This window comes from Balearica regulorum, chromosome 4, assembly GCF_011004875.1.
Source record: "Balearica regulorum gibbericeps isolate bBalReg1 chromosome 4, bBalReg1.pri, whole genome shotgun sequence".
NCBI lineage: Eukaryota > Metazoa > Chordata > Aves > Gruiformes > Gruidae > Balearica > Balearica regulorum.
In genome coordinates, this window is record NC_046187.1 from 67,747,156 (window position 1) to 67,765,097 (window position 17,942).

Below are 17,942 nucleotides of genomic sequence, written 5' to 3' on the forward strand. Positions count from 1 at the left end.
AGCAAAAACTGTCTGTAGCATAAAAGTGCCTGCCTGTAGTTATATCAGCTTATTGCTATATGAAGTCTCTTCTTTGGTTCCTACATACATACATTTACCCAGGGTATGCTTGTTTATACTCACACACAGAGTCTCAGGCATGGCACTTGAGTTCTTAGGATGTGTAGGATGGCTAATTGCTGTGCATTTGAAGTACAGCTCTTTACTTAGCTACGATATGTTTTATTTTAAAGCTGTGGTATAGATCTGGAACCGTATCCATTTGGGTATAGTATTTTGGAACTCTACACAACATCAGAGAGGCAGGGCTTGTTAGGTACTATTTGGTTTTATTTATGGATATTTAAGAATAGTAGCCTAGTGTGCTTTGAATATGCCTAAATTGAACTGTTGTGATGCTGGTACCTACATAAAATATCTTTTCCTTTTAGGAAATGTACGTTGCTGCTCAATAATGTGTTTGCAGTGACAGCTGCGTTGTTGATGTCCCTCTCCTTGTTGGCAGGGTCATTTGAAATGCTCATACTGGGCCGCATTATAATGGGTGTTGATGCAGGTAAGCTTTTATAAGCTGTACATACCTGAAATGCTTGTGCCATGTATAATCTTTCTCCTGTCCCCCATTTAGATTTTTCTTTACATTAAAGAGGCATTTCAGGGACTGACTGCACTGATTTCACTGGGTCAAACAGCAGACTAAGGTTTGGAGGATCTGATGTTTGGAGAAGACACTGGAGTGGATGCTAGCTGCTGCTGTCCACCCTGGTGGTTGTTCCTCCTTTCCTCCTCCAGCCGCAGCCGGACGTATCTGTCTTTATGCTATGAAAATCCTTCGGCTGGGAGGGTGTAGTCTGTTGCTCCTTGCTACTTTGTGTTCAGAAGTTGTGGAGGCCATGCTAATACCGGTAGGGTTAAGTGGAAGATTTGGTACATCATCATTTGCTCCTAGCATCAATGGTCTTCCTGATTTAAAAAGTAGATCCTGGAGGCACTGCTGCGCCAGAATAGTTTTGCAGCTAGCAACGAGGTTCTCAGCCACTTCACAAATTGCTACATGGTGAGAAATATTTACCTAGTGTGGAGACAGACTTGATGAATTAAGATGGTTTTACAGTCTCAGTGTAATTACATGACTAGACAATGGAAAGCGCTTTGTCTTTTGCGTCACTAAGCCCACTTTCTGGCAAGCTTTGGCTGGGTTGTTAGTAAGCACAAACTATTGTTGTTTCAAAGTGGATGTGTCCGTCGCTTGCAACATGAAGTTCATGGGTAATTTTGGTGCTGGCTGCTAATTTTTGTCTCAGATTACCACCAAATGATCAAACTTCTGGAGCTATATAAATATTATCATTGACCAGGGTCATGCATTTGTTTTCTCTTGGCTTTAAGCATCATTCTCACCTTTACTTTATGCCTGCTATTAAGAGTTCATTGCAGCTGTAAGCCTTTATTGAGAGGGACATCTGCTAGTACCGTTCACAGTAAAAATATTTCATCTGACAGTGTCTGCTCTCTCTGCCTGATGCATTGGGGTTTTTCTCCTTACCTGCACCACTGCTAATGTGACTTTGCTTGCTTTGGGATGAGCAAATTTAAAACATAAAATCCATTCTGGTGATTCTCATCAAATAGCAGCCTACGCACATCACTGTAGATCTGTAACAGATAATCAATCCCATGGTTATTAAATCATGCAAGAGTAATTAGACATGCAGAGAAGATACATCATATTATCTGTCGATAGCTGTAATTCTGTTCTTTGCATGTTTTTATGCCAGTCTTGTGAGCGGTTAGCACTCAGACTCTTTTCAATAGACATTTGTTTCATATCTGGCATAATGAAAAGGCGATTTGACTTAATATATGGTTTTTTCCTTCCTTTGCAGGCATTTCTTTGAGTGCCCTTCCGATGTATTTGAGTGAAATATCTCCTAAGGAAATACGTGGTTCATTGGGTCAGGTCACAGCGATTTTCATCTGTATTGGTGTTTTCACTGGTCAGGTTTTGGGGCTGCCAGAAATATTTGGGCAGGTAAGTATTTAGCAGATCTTTCTATGAAAGAATACAAGCATATGTTGTATTTTAATATTTTGACTGAATTCCTTGCAAAAGTAGAAAACAGAAATTCTGTTGGGTTGAAGCACTTTGAAAAGCGGTTTCTTCCACGTCTTTTAAAAGCGCGTACGTGTGACCGAGTTTGGTAGAGGTGGCAAGCAGTTTGAACAGCTTGAGCGGTTTGTGCGTGTGCATAAGCAGGTTTTCCCATCCCAATGGCCTTTCTTGATGTACATTTATTTTTGCTGGTTTTGAGTTTCTTTGAGTACCATGGAAGTGCTTAAGAGTTTTTGCATATTTCATTTATAATTTTTCAATGTGAGATAGAACTGAAAAAGGCTTGGTTAGAGTTCATGTGAGGACCTGAATAGGAGAACTCTTGCTCAATGATTATAATGTTCCTTGTAATGCATTCCTAATTTTAGACTAGGAGGTGGAATAGCAGAGTATATATAAACTCTGTATATTATGTAAAGAGATTATCTATTCTGATATAAGAGGTTATGTTGCTGTCGTAGGCTGAGATTAACTTGTTGGCCACTGGATGTCGTCATTACTCTGAATAAATGAAGTCGAGGTTTATTCAGGCTGGCACTTGGAAATACTTTTAATCCAGAGACGAATCTTCAAAGCGGTGTGGAGGAAATGTCTGAAGCAATCCTCTCTCAATGAAACCTGGACTAAGAATCCCTTCTGACAGCCAGCAAAAGTAGTAAACAGTTGAAAAGTGAGCAGAGCTTGTCCTCCCATGTCCATCCAAATTCAGCTCCTTTGTAAACACATGATACCATCCTCTCTGACACTTTTATTTTTGCCTGACCGGTTCTCCTATTCTGTCCCTTTATCCTTGGGCTCCCTTATCCTGTTCAGCTCTCCTGAAGGCAAATGGTTTGATTCAACTTACCCTTTATTGAAGGACAGCTTACTCCCCCCTCGCCAAAGTGACAGATTTTAGGAAAAAGCTTAAAATGGCTTTCACTGACCATCATTGTGTGGGTTCTACATATGTCCCTTGTCTTGCTTTGAAAGCTAGTCTGTTACAGATGAGTGTATTAAATGCTAAGAGTCTGATCTGACTGCTTAGAATATATGTCAGCTCTTATGTAGTAGATTTTTTTTTGATTTTTTTTTTAACATGCATGCACTTTAGAAGGTGAGGTATCGTGAAAATTCTTATTTCCCTGTTAGGTCTCTGGGATATTTTGAATAGGAAATACTTATTCCTTGGTTTCAGCTCACTCTTGCTCTTTTTATTTCTCTTCTCACCTTCCCTCCTTTCCGTTCCCAAATTGTGGAGATTGCGATTCTGCTTCTACAACCTGCTTTATTATGCAGTTAATTAATATTACACCATTAAAGATAGCCATTAATTTATGTAAGAAGAAATATACTTTATCTGTAGAATTAGTTCTTTTCAAGTTGGGTGACATCAGCATGTAAAAGGAGCAAAGTTTTGGCTGGTGTAAATTAGCATATTTCCAGTAAAGTTATTGGAGCCGACTTGAATTTTCCAGTTGAGTATATGAGTGTATGTTCCTTTTAATATATTAACAAAATTTAGCACTGAGGGGAAACCTCAGGCTGTTTGAAGTATGATTCCCTAGTGCAGTCTTACCCTTCTTTGAAGGTTTTATCAAAATTTCTGTTGGTTTCAGTCAAGCCAGGGTTTTCTTCCCTAGCTTCGTGTGGTTCCCACTGAAGTCAGACGGAGTTTTGCACCAGGAAGAGCAGTCGTTGCCAGAGGCCTTTCCTGCAGAGGGCATGCGTGATGAGTTCACTTCTGCTGAAGCTGGGAGACAGCAAACATCAGCAAACTCCTGAGTTCTTTAGTCCTTGCAACACTTTCCCCTCTCCCCTCCCTGGCAAACATCTTGCTCAAATTTCTTTCACTTTGTTCATATTCAGAAGTAGGTCCAAGACTTTTACAGGCTCTTTTCTGGTTGTAGGCTTCTCTCTGATGTCATGACTTCTGTTCACTGGTGATGTAAAAGCTTCTTATGAAATCGTTCCCATATTATTTAATTTTTTTTCTCCCTTTTCTTCTGTTGGAGAAATCTTTGTTGTGTTTGAAGTGAAGCCAGTGTTACAGATCCACAGCCACCATATTTGCATTCGTGGTGTCTTATGGATTTCAGCTGTAACCGTAAAGCAAACTCTTGCTTTTCTCAGAAGCCTGAGGTCATTTGCATTATACTTAAGCCATTCTGCAATATGCCAATCTGTGGTATAATTCTACTTTTGTAAAATTCATGAATTGTTTAAAGAAAATAGATGGGAAAGTTGTGATCAGTAGGAGCTTGTTGCCAGCGATCACCGTTCTGACAGCTGCTTGCACTAGCACATGGAAAAGCCCCTTTGTTAAGTCTTTCTAACAATGTCCAGCTGCTTAATCATTGTGACATGAAACCTCATAGGAGTATTTTTTTGTTGCTCTGGTGGTTGGTTGCTTGTTTCTATCAGAATTGGTTGTAAATAATACTAGTTATAAATACTTGTGTTCTGTCATGGTTTCATAACAATTTTCTCCTGAGCTCTTTCATGTATCTGTTACTTGTAACTTAAGCAAATATCTAAGAGGTTATTAACCATAGTATCTAAGAAGTCACGGTTTTGAAGAAAGGGGGGGACAGAGTTGGGCATCTTGCTGGAAGAGACTGTTTGGAACAGGAATGGACATGTGGAGGGCTGCAGGCCTGGCCGAGGACCTGTCTTGTATGAGGAGATGACAGCAACATTGCTTGGGCAGATAGAGGGAAGGAAGAGGAACTGACCGCACCACGTTAACACAAGGAAGCAGCACTGCAGAAGGAATAGAGTGGCTTAATCTCAAGGACAATATTGCTATGAGAATAACTTTTTATAAGTGTTCTGTGAATAATTGCATGCTTAAAAATCGACAGAGTGATGTTTGGAACAGACTCACCGCTGGAATAGCCTGAGCAGAAAATTTAACTTTTAAATTGGAGCTTGATGCATTTATCTGGATTACATGAGGTTGTTGCCTTCAGTGGTTCTGTAGAAGCTTCTCCACAGAAAAGGAAAATGCTTACATAGACTGTGGGGCATAGCTTTACAAACCTTTATTAACAGTCTAATTGATAACTTCCTCCGTTATCAAATGCAACAGTGTTCCTTTAAACATGAAAGTGTGATAAAAATAGCTCCGAAGCACTGAGTATTACTTGAGGCATTTCAGAAAGCCCTTACTGCTTTTTGTGTCAAGTAGGTTAAGCAGCCCTAAAGTGATTTTTTAGCAATTGTTTATTTATGAAGACCAGCCCAGGTGAAGCTGGAGGCATGTGGGCAGCCCCAGGTTCGGTGCTGGGGGCAATGGTCAGCTTTGGCTGTGTCACCGTCTTAAGGCTGGTTGGCTGTTTCCAATTCCTATTTCAACTTATTCCTGTCAACTGTTATTTATCCCTTAATATCTTTCTCTCCTTTTTTTTTTTTCACCTCACCTGCTGCAATGTGCTTCCTTTCTCCTCCCTCTGTCACATGTGATCTTTGTGTTTCAGCTTAGACTTCATCACTTCTAGTGAAACAAGCTCTTTAATCTCTTTCTCATCCTAACTGCCTTTCTCTGTAATAATTCTAGTTTTAAATTTGAACCCAGGATAACAAGATTATATAGATAACCCAGATGAAATGATACTTTTAAAAATAGAATTATATGAAATACTTCCTTATTTCCTGGTTTGCCTGGCAATGTTTTGGCTGAAATATTGCAGAAATTAATTTACTTCTTTTTTCTGTGTCATGCCATATTGACATGAACTTGCCGAACACTACTACATCAAGTTTTAAAATTGTAGTATAAAAGAGCAGATTAAAAAAAAAAATCTAATAATAATTGTAAAACTTAAATACAGGCATTCTTTTGGATTCTGAATATATAGGCTTTTATTCTATTTGTCTCCAAAGGTACAAATTTTAGAGTACTGAATCTGAAGGTGTTCCTTTAGTGTGCAATGCTTACCAAGCGTGATTATCTGAAGGAGGAAAGTTGCAATTGTGACAATGGTCCTCTGCTGCTGTGATTTGGTCTTCTTTCTTTCTTTCCTCTCTTTTTATTCCTTCCCATCCAACAAATCCCAGCAATGCTTTTTATTCAAGATTCTGATTCTAGTAGTTCACAACCTGATGGGTTCCCAGATGGGAAACCACATCTACAATGTCTCCGTTGAGGTTTGGGAAGGTACACAATGGTAAAGCTGGCTGGTGATCAGACTACAGAGCACAACAACTTTACGTGCTGGTGACCTGCTTCTGTCCTCCACCCTGGCTGCTGAGAGTAGTGTGCTCATTTTCATGTGCTAGCATCTTGTTTTAGTCTTCTGTAAGCCAGAGCCCTTAATTCTTCAGGAAGCCATGGCAACTGTAGATGACAACTCGGTGCTGGCCCACAGGAGTGCAGTCATGTTATCTGCCGTCTTGTGGGCATTGAGTTATTGCTACTGGCTACAAGATTATTTAATTTGGGACATTTTTGGTTGTATAATGTGCAGTTTTCCATATATCTGACTGAAGGAGAAAACAGATATTTAAGATAGGAGAAAGTGTTTCAGACCTGTCACTTCTTCAAACTCTGCCTTTCAGGTGTTTCCATTCTCTCCGTTTCTGTGATTGTGCAATTAAATCACACAGCCCATTTTTCTGACAGATTGCTCCCTGCAAAGCAAGGGCCAGTGCATTGTCAACTTCAGTTTTGAAAGTTCAAATTTGCAGTTACCGTCTCGGGGGAATATTGTCTGGCCTGATTCTGGCATATTCCATGTATCCTCAGGTATCTATCTGAAACTAGCTCATCTAGTTCTTCTGCATGTAAGCCTATGTATGTCCCACTCCAAAGGTTTCCTTAGGATTGTAACATCTTTTAAGTGGTGTAGACCACCAGGCTGTCTCTTCTATTGCTTCAGCTCATTTAGTGAAGGTAGGCTTTAGTCTTTCCTTAAGTGCTAGAGGATTTAGTTTATGAATACATTTGCTGTTGTTACTGTATTCATAATTTTTTTCTGTATGTTGAGCCTCAGTATCTATTTCATCTGTGTAGAGATGTGAGAAAGGGGAGGAAAAAAATGTTTCACAGTGTGTATATATGTATTCAGGACAGATAAAACTGGAATTGTTGCCTGTTGCCATCTTTTCCTCAGACTTCTGCTTTGAGCCCCATTTCCCATGGTGAGTAAGGCTTTGCCAACCTGTAGTGGTTTCCCCTGGAGTTGCTCCCAGTGGCTGGCTGGCTCCGGCTGCTCCTCTGTCCAGAACAGCTGTTTGCCATAGGTAGGCCAAGGGAAATAGAGATTTTGTTTACTTCAAGAACCCAATTTTATACACTTCAAGTGTTTCTGAGTCATGCACCCACAAGCTTGTCTAACTAGGTTGCACTGTTTCATAGTGGATAGTATGCTGTCCTGAAAAGCCTTGCTTTGCTTGCATCCTAAGACTTATTGGCGCAATTTCTGAATAATCCCTATTGCTTCTGTAGGTGTTCACAGAAAAAAAAAAAAAAGGCAAAGCAAACAGAAAAACTGTAAAATTCCTGACGTGTCCATCTCTTAAATCTTGCAGTGTTGGGAAATACAGTTGTCAAGCTTAGCAGGTAGTTTTGGTCATCCTGCTTTAAAAAGAGTGTAATCGAGCAATATAACAACACGAATTACAGTTTTACATTCTTTTTGTTTGTTTGTTTGTTTTGAGGAATTTGAGTAGCTTTATTGCATATCTGGCTGGAGATTATGTCCTTCTTAAAAAGGAGTTAACTAGAAATAAGTAAGTCTGTGACATATGGTGATACTGGCCAAACTGTCCTTGCTCCACAACTGATTATTTTAGCAAAGAAATTCACTTGTTGATAGAAATATCAATTTCTACAGCAAAATTCAGGAAAGGACTAATGAACTTCATAGGCACTGTACTATAAGTCTAGTAAGGAAAGATCTCTGTGATGAGTCCCTTTCAAGTTAGTTTGTCTTTATACAAGTGGACCTTACCAAGGAATAGTTGTGATTTATTTTTTTTCTAAGAACTTCTGTAGATGCCATGTCAAACTCTAATTTTCTTTACGAGACCTCTTAGAAATGACATATTTGAAGTGATAGATAGTTGTGTGTTTAGGAAAGTTTATATAGGAATTTTTCATTTTACCAAGTACTTTTAAAAGTACTCCTTCACTTGCACTAAAATAGACACTGATGGAATAGGTGGTAGTACAGCCTGTGCAGTTGAAGGCTGTTCTGAAAACTAAGCTTTGCTTTTACTTGTCAAAGCTTCATTTTTAGTGTGTTTTTTCCTTGTTTTTCTTTTTTTAACTGATCCTTCTTCCAAAGACTCTTGACTCATATTCAAGGATTCCTTAAAAACTGTCAGTAAATTTATAGATGAGAGAAGAAAGCAGTTCAGAATTGCTCTGGGGACCTGCGGCCTGCAGGTGGACGTCAATGACAAAATAGTCTGTTGGAGATGCTCTTGAAACGAATCTTAGACATTAGCATGATAACACAAAGTATGTATCAACCGGTTTCCTCATATTTTTCTCTGAGTTCTTTTGTTCTATACGTTTATCTTCCGCTTGAGCCATGATAGTGACTATAGTTGAAGATATTTATCTTTCAAGATATGAGTGAGAATTTATTTCAGAATATAGAACGGAGAGCTCTTGTGGCAATAAGAGACAGAGCAGAACTTACACAGGTGAACTCTTGCCACTGTGTGAAGCATCTTGGGAATGAAAGCAGCTTATGTCTCAGGGATGCGCACTGTTCACGATATATAAAAAAAGGTGTTTGTATCATTCATTAGAGTAGGACAAAAGTATCCACTAGTTTAGCATTTTCCACAATAACTGTAATTCCCAAAGTGTCCTATTTGTGATTATTTCAAACATCTGGCTGTGTAGAATAGAAAAATGTAACATCTTCATTCTGTCTAGTTATATTCTAGAACTATAACAAAGTGAAACAAAGTCTAGTTGGAGGCAAGTAACTAGGGGTGTACCCCAGGGGTCAATACTGGGTCCCATCCTGCTCAGTATCTTCCTTAATGACCTGGATGGTGGTGCAGAGTGCACCTGCAGCAAGTGTTCAGAGGAGACCAAATTAGGAGATGTAGCTGTTATGCCAGAGAGCCATGCTGCCATGCAGAGGGACCTCGACAGGCTGGAAAAATGCAGACAGGACCTTCATGCAGTACATCAATGAGAAGTGCAGAGTCCTGCGCCTGAGGACGAACAACCCCATGCACCAGTATACAGTGGGGGCCACTTAGCTGGAAAGCAGCTTGGCAGAAAAGGACCTGGGGTCTTGGTGGACACCACGTTGAACATGACCCAGCAATGTGCCCTTGTGGCAAAGAAAAGGATCCTGGGCTGTATTAGAAGTACTGCCAGCAGAGACATAATCCTTCCCCTCTGCTCAGCACTGGTGAGGCCTCATGTGGAGTACTGTATCCAGTTCTGTACTCCCCAGTACAAGGGAGACATGGACAGACTGGAGAGAGTCCAGAGGGGGACTGCTAAGATGGTGAAGGGACTGGATCACTGAGGAAAGGCTGAGAGAACTGGGACTGTTCAGCCTGGAGAAGAGAAGGCTCAGGGGGATCTTCTCAAGCTATATAAATACCTGAAGGGAGGGTGCAGAGAGGAGGGAGCCAGGCTCTTTTCTGTGGTGTCCAGTGACAGGACCAGAGGCAATGGGCACAAACTGATACACAGGAGGTTCTGTCTGAACATCAGGAAACACTTTTTTACTGTGAGGGTGACTGAGCACTGGCACAGGTTGCCAAGGGAGGTCATGGAATCTCCATCCTTGGAGATAGTCAAAAACCATCTGGGCACAGTCCTGGGCAGTCAGCACTAGGTGACCCTGCTTGAGCAGGGGGGTTGGACCAGATGACCTCCAGAGGTCCTTTCCAACCTCAAACATTTTGTGATTCTGTGAAGTACTAACTGTACACAGAATTGTATATAACAGTTTACAATGCAAAGATCTCAGTGTATTCATGTTGAACTTTTGAAGAGTGATTTCCTAAGGCTCTTAAACCTGACCTCAAAGACTTTAACGAAAACATATGCCCAAATACGTGAGTAGTCCCATTAATTTCAGTGGGACAGTTTATATCCTTAGAAACATGCTGCTTTGTGGAGCCTATTGTATTATATAAATTGATAGTTCTTAGTAAGATCTTAAGAGCAAAAATTACTGTAGGACATGTGAAAAATAAACTAGGAATTTTGCTCATCAGTTCTGGTCCCAAATTTTTTATTTTTTTTTTATGATCAAGAGTCTCCTAAGTTGGAGCAAGAGTATGAGAAGGTGGCTTCAAGTACTTCTGTAAACACTCTGCTATTGAGACAGACTTGCAAAATTTACCCTGGTCCCAGACATTCCTCTGGACTGCTGAGCTGATACATATTCTTGTAGTAAAATGGAAAACTGATTTAAAGGCTAGAGGCTTCCCAGAAGAGTATTTTAAAACTTCTGCTAAGGATACAGGAGATACATTGGTGCTTGTAAATGGCTTCTCAAATCCATAATGGCATGGTATCTGCTTAGAATAGCTCAGAAAAACACCCTTACAAAGAAAGGAACTTCTAAATACCATCTTTTTTTAAAAAAAAAACCACTGCCAACAACTGCAACAAAAAGAAAAAACACAGAAACTGAGAACAAGAAAACCTTTCAGCATTTATTCAGATAATCACTGATTTCAGCAGGTGTTTGTATGCCTTTCTGAGCCTGGATTATGTGTATCTGGATGGAAATCTGCCTGCACTTCATCCAAACCGGTAGCACGCATGCCATTTAAGAATTGCTTTAGGTAGTGATTTTGAAGATGGCAATCCTTTTTAAAGTATGCACTGGGTTCCTTTTTTATTTAGCGATGGGAAATTTCCTTCATCTCTTCACAGTAACACATAAGGCAGACTTTCTTATTGCTGAAGCAATTTCCATGTCATTTATCAACGCACTTGCACTGAATTACAAGCTGTGAGTTGCAGGCTTGGAGGTCACCTCACCCCATAGTTGATGCAGCCAAGGGAAGCTGCTGTGCAGCCGCCAGAGATGCACGGCCTCGGTGGTGCTGGCAAGGGTACAGGATCGCTGCCTGGACCCTCTGGGTTGTTGCGTATTTATAGTTCCGTAGTACCCAGGGGAAGAGAAGGTCTGCTCTGTTACACCAGCCCTGTTGGTGGGATGTGGTGGGTGTTGATATATTTGCAATGGAGACATTAAATGAGGTATTCTGTTTATATCTACGGTGAACCAGCTGAGATCGTGTATTTACTGGAGATTATAAATCAACATTTTATTGGTTCCCCCGGACAGACACAAAAGTATTTATTCATCCCTTTTCTGTACAGAACTCATTAAGTAATGCATGGGAAAACAGCTGTGAGTCTTCATACTTGCAAATGAGTTTCAGTCCATTAAAGTTGTGCTGTGAGACTTCAATTCCTGAAGTTTTAGGAACAACATATGGCTGATTGGCCATATGTAATATTCAAATGTTGAAATTTTGCATTTGTGAAGGGGAGCATCCTTCTGGAGAGGATTTGTCTGAATATAGAAGTAGAGGTGTGGTTATACAAGAAAGAGAACTTTGGATATATATTTATTTATTTATTTTTAGACTTAACTGCTGAATACAGACTTAATGGCAGAGCATCTAATGTTTGGATGACAGCTGATCATCAGTGAGGAGTGATGGACAGATATAGACTCATAGACAGTTGAAACAGTGCCCACCTTGAGAAGATAAGGTTTCTATGTAGCAGTACTGTGTTTCATTAGGTCAGTTGGAAAAGCAGTAGACAACCTTTCATGGAAAGAAGTCCTTCAACAGGTCTGAAGTAAAGACTTCAAAGTACCATGGAAGTTGAAAGCAGTTGCTTGTAATGTGTCATACTGCTTTCTCTTGATCCACTGAAATGCAGTTAATACATGTAACTAAACTTAGCGCCATTGTTTATATTGTTTATACATATAAGGTTTGATTTTTTGCTTTGTCAGACTTAAAAAAGTTGACTTTTTCACTTTACTGTAGTTGACCTAGTAACAGACAGTATCTGTCTACGAACCTCATCTTACCCTGGGTTAGTTGGACTCTGCTTCAGAAGTTTATGAGCAAGTAAACCTTTTAGATGTTTCCTTAGTGCTTGAGTATCTGATAATATTTACAAATCTGTTACTAAGCAATAAATCTAAAATGATTTGACCTATGACTTCCTTCCCAGTGTGCTTCACTCACTGGGGAGATAACCACCTTTTAAACCTTTTTGAAGGTTCTGGATGATTAACATTTCAGTTTTAATTTCCATTGTCCTTTGTAAAATCACCCATTACTGCAAATTAATTTCCTAATATGTAAATTTGTCCTTTACAAATTGGATATTAATGCTGTGGTAAATTGGTCAAGCATCATAGGGTAGCATGCAGTCATTGTATTGAGTAGTAGGGTGTATTTTCTAGACTCGTGTTTCTTAGTTTGCTTTTAAAACCATTGGCAGAAAGAAAAATCAGGAGGTGTATTTGTGATTAGAATTTTGAAGGATTTTTTTAACTTCAAGTAAATATAAAATTAAAATGAGATTTTTTAAAATCTAAAACAGACGTCTGTTAAAAAAGTATCAAGATTAAATATTCAGTTGTTTCAGTTGTTTTAAAAACAACAAATGTGCTTTGTTGGGGGGTTTTTTCCTTAACTTTGGTAACCTTAGTCTAACCTTTATAACTTTAGTTCGGCAAAATATAATCACACAAAAAAAGAATTGCATCTAATGTAATTTCTAGGTGCCCTGAAGCATTTTGCTTCACCTCCTGTCACAGCCCCAGGAGGATGTAGCTCTCTGGAGTTGTGTGTGTCACCTCTCCCAGTCCCACAGGGACATCTAAGGTACCCTAGGGCATTGAAATGACACCATATGCTTATGTTCAAGCAACTGAATCTTATCCTCTTCAATTATATTAATTTATTATTATTTTAATTTACTATTTTGTGTTATTTATGGAAGTTAACCTGAGTCTACATGCATTGCTGAAAGGAAGTTTGTCTGAAATTTTGTGTAGCTTCAATGTGCCTCCAATATTTCTTTCTAAAGAAGCTCAAGTATATATGCTGGCTGCTGATAATAATCCCCTTTGAAAGTTTGCCGTTTCCCATTGCTTTTCTCAGAAATTAATAAGCTGTGAAGAGAAATTATGCCATTTGAGTGTTCAGTTAAAAAGCTAGCTGTTACTCCGATAAAAAGGTGGATGAAAAAGTGTCTTGGGAACTTGTAACAGACATTTTAATTCTCCCTCTCAGTATGTACAACATGATCTAACATGCAATTTAATGAACAGAAGGTCATGGGATTTGGACACCAACTTTCAAGGCTGTTTTGAGTCCTGATCCAAAGGTGGTTTACTCAGTAACAAAAATCTCCCGCTGACTTCTGTGAATTTTAGCTTAGGATTGTACAGCCTTGTGTCTGGTAACTTTCTGTACTGTTTAATATCTGGGAAGACACTGAGACTTGAGTAATCTTGTTGTCAGAGCTATATCTGTAGTAGTGACATAGAAAAATAAATATCCATGTAGGTGCAGAACAGAGGTGAAAAACTCATACTATCTGGGTTGCCTGTGTTTTAAACAGGAAGGTAAGGAATTCGTAACTCTACTATTCAAACCTATTTTGACAGAAGTGGGTTACAGGAATGGTCATGCAAGGAGAAAACTGTATCCGGCAGGGATGCAATTGTTAGGGGGGGAGGTCAGTGCCCTCCTCTGCAGCCAGAGGAGGTTGTAGAGCGGTGTTTGGGGTGGCACAGGGAAGGCGAGGGGAAGGTGGCTGTCCTGCACGTTATGTGAGTATCTGGTCTCAAGCTGGAGGTACAGAAGACGTCCTCATTTCTCAGCTGCCTCCTGATCATCACCTCTGTGCCATACACTTGACTCAAGGAAGAAAAGACAATTCTAATGCTAAGAAATTGGTTCCATCTCAATGCTCTTTCAATCCTTGGCTCCAGGCCAGTGAAGTTGTCCTTTACCTTTAGGAGTGTTTTATGTGGCACAGTAATAGATTAACAGAGAAATGTTGGACTTGTGCAGGCTTCTCAGTGTTGCACACGCAAGTAAGTCCACTAAGTCTGTTCTGAGCAAGGATGTGATTTTTTTGGTGCAGCAAACAGAATATTTCTGATATGATAGGAAGTTTTCGTACCCTCTCTCTATTGAAGAGGATGAGATTCGGTTACTTGAACATAAGCATTTTGATGCCCTAGGGTACCTTAGATATCCCTGTGGGACTGGCAAATGTGACCGCTGGGGCTGCAGCAGGAGGTGAGGCAAGATTAAACTAGGTATAATTCTTTTTGTTCCTGCGTGTGTGATTATATTTTGCTAAACTAAAATTTTAAATGTGTTCCTGCTTCTTACAGGAACATGAAAAAGAAGAGACTGCCAAATCACTAGTTCCTGGATGTTTTGAGTATCTTGCATTGGATGCAAGAGGCTTTTGTCTGTTTGCTCCCCACATATAAAATGAGTAAAATATGTCATTTTACATGAGAAAGGTATTATACAAAAAAATCATTGCTGTTTGTAGTGTTCAGTGCTGTAGTGAACCCATCATAACCGCACCCCACCCAAGGAATTAATTCCAGAATTAGTATTTAAAGGAGTTTGGAATAGTGACTGGTAAGCAGACCTGCTCACTGAGGGATCACAGTTCATCCTGTGCACTGCATGAGAAAAAGAGAGAGTGAGTATTTATTTTGATAACGGTCTCCTGTCAGCGTCAAGCAGTAAAGCTAAATGAGCCCTCAGTAGCTCCGTGAGGCGGCGTGGCTGTTACGCTGGGATACAAAGCAGGTTTGGAGTCCTCTGGGCCCTGTGCTACCCCACGTGCAGGCTGCTGCGCAGGAGGAGATGTTTGGGGCTTGCGTTTGGGGTGCCATAATTTCCCCGTGGTTCTAGAATGGACAGGAGAGAGGGATGTGGGAAGCGTGCCCTGGGGCAGTTGGGATCAGGGATGCTCACTGGGATGTGGGGGTCTCCACAGCAGAGAAAAGCAGCTCTCGGGGCAGAGTGTAAACAAGGAACCTGACTGTGGTGTAGTGGTCGATACTCAGTCGGGAATGGGGAGTGGGATGCACGTCCAGATTATGCTTTTTAAATAAATTAAATTAATTAGAGTGTAAAGCCTGTGGCAATCGCGTATTTCCTTACTCAGTGTTTTTTATCCTGTCATACATCTTGTACTGGGATACTTAATTGGCCTCACTGGATTTTTCAAAAAATGAATGCCCACATACAGGGCAGTACAGCATTTCTTCCCACTTCTGTTGCATGACCTTGTCAATGATGCAGTTCCTCCTTTTAAAATTTTTATATATATGTGTGCATATTCTTAGCCTTGTCTGTGTTGAAAGTGTCTTCAAATTTTATCAAAATCTTCCTAATTAGGGAAAATTTTAAATGTAACCAGTGCTTAAATAGGTCGTAGAAATTCATATGTTCAGCTGTCAGCAGTGCCTGTTGACATTCTCCATACCAGTTTCTTTTCCACCTTCTAATTGTTACAGTAAGTTCCATTTTCTGCACTTTAGCTGATGAATCTCTGGCATAGTAACATTTGCTTTACATTTTGTATTCCAGTATAATTTAATCTTATCTAATGTGCAGTTGATAAATCCATGCCGTGCTTTATCCATTTCCTTCCCCACCACCACCTTGTACTTTGCAGCTTTGCACTTTATTATATCAACTGTTGAATGAGTCTGTGGTTGTCAAACTTGCTCTACTATTTAGCTGTCTCTTGCAAATAGATCAAAGCTGGGTTTTTCGTGCTCCAGCCTAAGCAGATATCCATAATGTGACAGTTTAAAATTAAATCTTACCACCTTGACAGGTTATTTGTACCGATTCTGAGCAGGTGATGAGTCAGGTCCCCTGTAATTAAAATATTTAATGCTCTTTTAAGTTTTTTTCATGAGATAAAATGGGATGTGGTTATTTTCATTTATCTCAGTAGTGCCTGTGTGCTTCTCCTCACTAATGACAACTGAGGTGAAATGTTAATGTGTCTTCTAAGTCATGCCTACGCTGTCTTCTGCCTTTATTGCTTCTGAGCGTTGTCCGAGTTTGTATCTTGTCCTGTTCCTTCTTAGGAAGGTTAGGGAACCCCTCTTTTCCCTGCTTTTAATTTGCTTTGTAGGGTCTAATTCAGCTTGATTTTCAGCAATTTGTATTTTATATTTTCAGACCAACAAATGCATGGACCTTTTAAACTCATTTTAGTCCTCCTATTTTTTTTCTGTAGTGGGATGAAGAATTTGAACGTGCATAATGTAAATTAAGAGAAAAGCAAGTAGAATGCATGTTCTATAGCATTGAATAGGCATCATCTGAAAAACTTTTGAAACGGATGGAGAAGTTTCTATTGACTTCAGTGACTTAATGATCAACTCATGCCAGCCATGGCAAGTGGGAGCATGTTTATGATTGTTTTACTTTAAAGTTTTAAAAGTTAGCATAGTAAAAAGTAAAACAGAAATATTTCATAGAAGAAATGAAGGAAGCTCAGTGTCTTATGTGATGAAAATAGAGGGCTTTTTATTATACTGCCAGGGTCTTTTTTTTATTGCGAAGGGAAGGTTCAGAAGTTCAGTCTCATTCATAGCTTTTTCAGACTAACATTTTGAGAAGAGTTGAGAGAAATGCGACCAAATGAAATACCATACACTATGGGAGACTTTAAAAGGGATGAAAGCTTTTTCCATGTAAATCTCCATAGGTTGGCAGAATGTTAACAACAACAATATACAGGAAAGACTTTTTTTCCCCTTTAAAAAGTGTCCTTGGCATTGTGAAAAAACCTGCAGAAAATATGATGTGCTGATCAAGAGTAAGATTTTTATCTAGAAGTATTGTAAAAAGTTCTAATACCCTATAAACATTTTAATATGGTACATAGCAAGTGTATTTATATTACAGGAAATAATGATAAAGATTAAATAAAACCATGAATGTTTTTAATAACTTTGTATGAAAGAAATGTCTGAGTCCAGGCGGACATAGACTAAAACTGATCAGTTGTACTGCCTGTTTTCTTAAGTTATTCTTTACAAACAGGTACCTATTTTTAAATGTGATTCGTTAACTGATCTTAAAGTCTTATTTTAATTTTTAAAATAAGACTGAGTCTCATTTGTTTATAAACAGATTGTTAACCACTCTTGGTTCTCTTGTATTAGGTAAAGTTACCACTCAACTGTATTTAAAAAATAATAAAATTCAGAATGAAGAAATAGGATCTTGAAGTCCTCATGGCAATGGAGGCTCTAAGGAAGACAGATAACCTTGAGCTTTAAATGGTTTGAAAAAATCCCTTTCTCAAGTTGTTTTCACATCTGGGAGATTTAGAAAAACCCCAAACGTGTCACTTAAAGGGCAGGTGAAAAGTTTTGTTAGGAAATATACCCTGCATATTCTGTGTTCTTAAGTTATCTCAGGCCCCAGTTCAGGTTCAAGGCTTGGATTGCATCTTGTACCGTGCAGTAAGTTGTGTTTTAGTAGTTGCATTGCTGAAGTGGGACAAGCTAAAATAAAAACTATAAACAGAAGGTAGTTTGGGTGCTTTTGAACTTTGATTTAACTGTGAAAAATTGTATTGGAATAAAATTTATCTTGCTCTGTTTGGGGAATTGTGGGATCTGAATGGATGGATTCATTCTGATGGAGGGACGGGATCCAAATCCCCGGTGCCTCTCGAAGCTCAATCAGCCAGGATACAGCGCAATCTGCTTTTGATCTAGGCAAGTTTTTGAAAATGTGCTAGACATGATGCCTGAACAGTAGGCCCACTGAAGTCTTAGCAGGCTTTTCAATTAAGAACCAAGTCTCAAAT

General features: G+C 39.4%; 1 protein-coding gene across 5 annotated transcripts in view; it reads left to right on the forward strand.

The window, feature by feature from the left end:
• The window catches only part of SLC2A9 (solute carrier family 2 member 9), a 130,595-nt gene that overhangs the window by 40,845 nt on the left and 71,808 nt on the right, over positions 1 to 17,942 (forward strand). For all 5 annotated transcript variants that reach the window (XM_075752484.1, XM_075752483.1, XM_075752487.1 and 2 more), the window contains 2 exons: positions 432 to 556; positions 1,887 to 2,032. In XM_075752484.1, the coding sequence (XP_075608599.1) occupies positions 432 to 556; positions 1,887 to 2,032 (271 nt within the window). The remainder of the gene's footprint in view (positions 1 to 431; positions 557 to 1,886; positions 2,033 to 17,942) is intronic.